The sequence below is a fragment of the Pygoscelis adeliae genome, unplaced genomic scaffold (assembly GCF_000699105.1).
Source record: "Pygoscelis adeliae isolate BGI_AS28 unplaced genomic scaffold, ASM69910v1 Scaffold88, whole genome shotgun sequence".
NCBI classification, from domain to species: domain Eukaryota; kingdom Metazoa; phylum Chordata; class Aves; order Sphenisciformes; family Spheniscidae; genus Pygoscelis; species Pygoscelis adeliae.
The window spans coordinates 3,443,454-3,448,581 of record NW_008825616.1 but is presented as its reverse complement, the minus strand read 5'-3'; the positions used below and the strand labels follow the sequence as shown (position 1 = coordinate 3,448,581).

Below are 5,128 nucleotides of genomic sequence, written 5' to 3'. Positions count from 1 at the left end.
CCAGAGGCTCTCCACCACATCATCACTAACTACAAGGGCTGTGCAATCGAACCTCTCCCTTACGTATAGTGCGACACCTCCACCTCGCCTGCCCTGCCTATCCCTCCTGAACAGCCTGTAGCCCTCCATCCCAGCACTCCCATCGTGGGACTCCTTCCACCAAGTCTCACTAATACCAATGATATAGCAGGTCTGGGAGGTGACCAATGCTTCCAGTTCCTCCTCTGTTTCTCATACTGTGTGTGTGGGTGTACAAGCATTTCAGATATGCTCCTGAGCCCTCTGTGCTCCAAGGAGCAGTGTAAATGTTCCCCCTAGGATTGCCACCCTCAGGTGATGCCATGGCCAACAGTTGGCTTACCTACCGCAATCCTGTTGGTATCCCCTTCCCCCATCGATTCTAGTTTAAAGCTCTTGAGTATTCTAGTTCAAAGCATCTTGAGTATGAAAATAATTTATATGCAATTCATACAGAATATTTAGGATATTTATAAATAAGTATACTTTCAAACTTTCAAAAGCAGGGCAAAAACTTAGAAAAGGCATCTGTTAAAGAAATAATTGGGTTTTTTTCAGCTGAGAATATTTCATTTTTAAGAATAATGAATCAAAAGAAGTGCTTCTGTTATTGCTTGCTTCTAGCAGCTGAAAATATTTTACATATCTGAACTGTGAAGCTAGAAGAAGATGCTAAAGTGAAGGGAATGTATTATATTCTTAATCCAAGAAAAGATTTTGGGCTCAGTTTAGTTGCCCACATGGGTGTCTCATGTCGTCTGAGATCTATGAAGTCTCCTTCCTGGCTTCCAGGTACTGTTGCGTATGAGCATGGTCTCCCAGTGATCTTATATCCACTACAAGAAGGACGTTGAGGTGTTAGAGCATGTCCAGAGAAGGGCAACGAGGCTGGTGAGGGGTCTGGAGAACAAGTCTTCTGAGGAGTGGCTGAGGGAACTGGGGTTGTTTAGCCTGGAGAAAAGGAGGCTGAGGGGAGACCCCATCGCTCTCTACAACTACCTGAAAGGAGGCTGTAGCGAGGTGGGGGTCGGTCTCTTCTCCCAAGTAACTGGCGATAGGATGAGAGGAAATGGCCTCAGGTTGCGCCAGGGGAGGTTTAGATTGGACATAAGGAAAAATGTCTTTACTGAAAGAGTGGTTAAACATTGGAACAGGCTGCCCAGGGAAGTGGTTGAGTCCCCATCCCTGGAGGTATTTAAAAGACGTGTAGATGAGGCGCTTAGGGACATGGTTTAGTGGGCATGGTGTTGTTGGGTTGACGGTTGGACTCGATGACCTTAGAGGTCTTTTCCAACCTTAATGATTCTATGATTCTATGATTCTATATAGTATTCCTGACCTAAACTCACTGTGGTTTTATAGCTATTGCAGAGGACAGGGTTTCTTTTGGTTCTGATCATCTGGGATATGATCTTTTTGCTGTAAGGATACCACAGCCGGATTTCATTACCTGCCTATAACTCAAGGCCAGATACTTGCTTTATATGTTCCATGATTTACCAGAGCTATCCTGGTCTGCTTCATCAGCAGTATATAATAAACCTTTGTTAATGTTTGTAGACTATAACAAATAAGTGATCTTATACATCTCATGTTTTCCACAATGAATTGTTTCTCCCCCTGCCCCTCTGTGATGTTCTAATGTTTTGTATCTTTCTTTTAGGTTGGTTGTTACTTGAAGACCCCTAAATACCCAATTTGGTTGGTATGCAGTGAAAGCCACTTCAGTGTGCTCTTCTGTTTGGAAAAGGATTTACTAGGTGACTGGAAAACAGAGCGGAGATTTGATCTATATTATTATGATGGCTTGGCTAACCAGGAAGAAGAAATACGGTTAACAGTTGGTATGTATGACTCAGTAACTCTGCATTTCATCTCTGGTGGTGGCAACAGCATCACATCAGAAAGAAGAATCCAATAATACGATGATGGTCTCAGGCATTAAAGATTATTTGTGTGCCTGTTTCCTAATTTCCGTAGTTAGTTTTGGTGGTTAATTGGAAATTAGATTTTACAAGGAAATTTTGAGGATAAAATCTTGAAAGGGTTAAAAGTGAGCATATGCTACTTTACACAGACCAGTAAATCTTTCAGTGACGCTGATTTCCAAGGAACAGATGGTGATCTGGCCTATTCATACTCCCAGGACTATAAACCATATTTAACTACTCCCATTCTCCTTCACATCTTCTCACATTGTTTCTACAGGCAGAAAGTGCAAGACTCCTGTTCCTCAACCCTACATGCCTGTAGTAAAATGAGCAGAGAGGGTGAGGAAGCGTGAAATCCTTGCCTCCAAAACCAGCTACTTCAGAAGATGGCAGTAATCCGCTAACAAAGTCTAGTCTTTTACCTGCTTGTAAGCATACCTGGAAACACAAGCATGCAAAAGATCTTCTGACTTGTTACACTCATTCTTTCAGGAAACCATGCCAAATTATGCAGCTGCTTTTACAGTAATTATGTATTTCTCCAACTGGAAGGCATTTGGACAAGAAGTATTCTGATGCTTAGAAAGCTCCTACTTATTGCCATATTAAGACATTCTTGACCACTAAATTCCTATTTGCTAATAATATCCAACTTATCTTTTGTTTTCTTTTCTTCAATATATTTATACAATCTAATCAAATTCCTTCTCAGTCTTAAGGAGCCACTCTATTGTAGTCCACTCTTTAAAAATAGGCTGTCTGTATTCCTTGTTTGCACCTACATTCCGGTTCTTGGACAGGTTGAGTTATACACGGGTGTTGTATGTTTTAATTGAGTCCATGTGGCAAAGCTGTTTGTATGGTGGGCGTGCTGGGGGCTTTAGCATCTCACAAGATTTGGTAGTAAATTCAATCATCTTTCTGCCTGTTATTTATCCTCTTATTTTAATTAAAATCCCTGTCATTCTATTGTAGTGATCACGTTATATATTATCTCAAAAAAATGCTTAACCTTTACAGGACTATAGTTGCCAACTGGTTCCCACATGGTCTGTCCCAGATAAAAGATTCTTTGTAAGTGACACAGATGATATAGTTCGGCATAGGACTAGAGAGATCGAGACACATTTTTTCCATTGTGTTGTACCATGTAACATATGGTCCAAACCAGGTGTCCTTATCTGTCTTTTCATCATTAATAAATCAGGAATGTTTCCAAAATCCAGAGCTACCAAGCACTCTGAGATCCCTGGATGAGAAAGTGCTCAGAGTTTGTATAAATTTTTCTCTTTACTGTTCAACCTGTCATGGCATATCTGTATATTTCTCCTCAAAGACTAAACTTGCATTGAGAGGTAGATATCTTTTTGTTGTGGCTATAGCCTCTTCCAGGAATGTGTCCTAGTAAATCTTTTGTTATCTGTGAAATTCTGCAAAAGGCTGTAAGATGCAAATAATTTCATCATTCCAGGGAAATGCTATCCTAGTTCTTGGCTGTACAGTAATCCTTTGTTAGCTCTGGAGAAAAACTGAAATTACTTTACAGCAAAAAGGCAACATTGATCATACATCTAAACCATGAATACAGTACCAGATAGAAATATCAGAATGCTAGTTATTACTGCTATTTCCATTGTGGAAATCTCAACAAGCTATGATGGTTAGGCAGTGTTACCTAGAGATACAACATGAGGTCCTGGGTGCTGCACAGCCATATCTCACTGGTGCTGGGTAGCAAAGTTGTTTGCTTTTCACTAGCAAAAGGTGAATTCCTTGAAATGGGCATCTTGTTTAGAATTAGGAAGATTACAGTCAAGGTCACATTTCAGGAAATCTTGAAGAAATTACACTGGGCAAGGAAGGCAAAAAAGCCAGAAAGAAAGAGTAGAATTACATTTTGGGGGTAATAGCAGTTGCCACTTTATATTGAGAATTTGCCCTGCTTCTTCTGCTTATAACCATTTGCCAAAATATAGACAAGGAATATGAAGTTCCTTCCTAAAAGCAGGCAATGCCTGCTAGTGAGTTCAATGTACTGTCCTACGTAGATGAAGGTTCTTTAATCCTTTCCATTGGGGTAGAAATTTCTGATAGGCAGAGAAGGAAAACAAGCCAGTGTATCTAAATTAATAACCCTCTGCATTTTGCTTATCTTCTTTTTTTCAGCTGTTTAGGGACTGAGTGGAGATTCTGTGATTTTTGTTATATGTCACAGAGAGTACTTGAATGAAAGAGTGTGTTGTACTGCTCTGAAAGATACTGCTTCTCCTTTCTAGCAGATATAGTTAACGCCTACCTATGTTAGCATTTACAATATGTTGTCTCCAAGTGAAGATATAGAGAATCTTTGTACAATCTGTTTTAATAAATCATTCTTATATCTCATTGGTGCGTACCTCCAACTCAGTATCCTTTTAAAGGTGTTTTCAAAAAGCAACTGAATAATTGCTAAGAAGACTATAACTGAAGTTTCTTCCAGAGCCATAGACACCATCCTCAGGTCCTTTGCAGATCCCACAGAAGATAGCACAAGCAGAAGTTCAGATACTGGAGACAGCTTCTAGGGAAAGTGGGTATATTGGTTATGACACTTTTCTTCAGAACAGTTTTTTCCCACAGTTAAGATGAGATTGTTCCAATGTGCAAAAGTCTTCTGGAAAGGTTATTAATAAAACCACTTGCTAAGGTTGCCATTTCAATTGTGAGCAGTATTTCTTCTTTCAGAGATCGTCTGTTCAGATTTCACTCTTCTGAACCTGTACTCATCATATCTCCTGAATAGCAAGTTTGCCTGTAACTGTGCTGGCATTCAGTTTCTCACTACCCTTAGCTTAGTATGGAAGTGAAGATATAAGAGATCATAGAATCCTAGAATAGTTTGGGTTGAAGGGGACCTCTAAAGGTCATCTAGTCCAGCCCCCTTGCCATGGGCAGGGACATCTCCACTAGATCAGGTTGCTCAGAGCCCCGTCCAACCTGACTTGGAATGTTTCCAGGGATGGGGCATCCACCACCTCTCTGGGCAACCTGGGCCAGTGTTTCACCACCCTCAGCATAAAAAATTTCTTCCTTATACCTAATCTGAATCTACCCTCTTTTAGTTTAAAGCCATTCCCTCTTGTCCTATCACAACAGGCCCTACTAAAAAGTCAGTCCCCGTGTTTTTTATAAGCCCCCTT

General features: G+C 40.5%; 1 protein-coding gene across 1 annotated transcript in view; it reads left to right on the top strand.

The window, feature by feature from the left end:
* FAM188B (family with sequence similarity 188, member B) overlaps window positions 1-5,128 on the top strand; it is a 90,166-nt gene that overhangs the window by 82,032 nt on the left and 3,006 nt on the right. Inside the window, exon 16 of the mRNA XM_009333297.1 lies at window positions 1,682-1,862. Within this exon, the coding sequence (XP_009331572.1) occupies window positions 1,682-1,862 (181 nt within the window). The remainder of the gene's footprint in view (window positions 1-1,681; window positions 1,863-5,128) is intronic.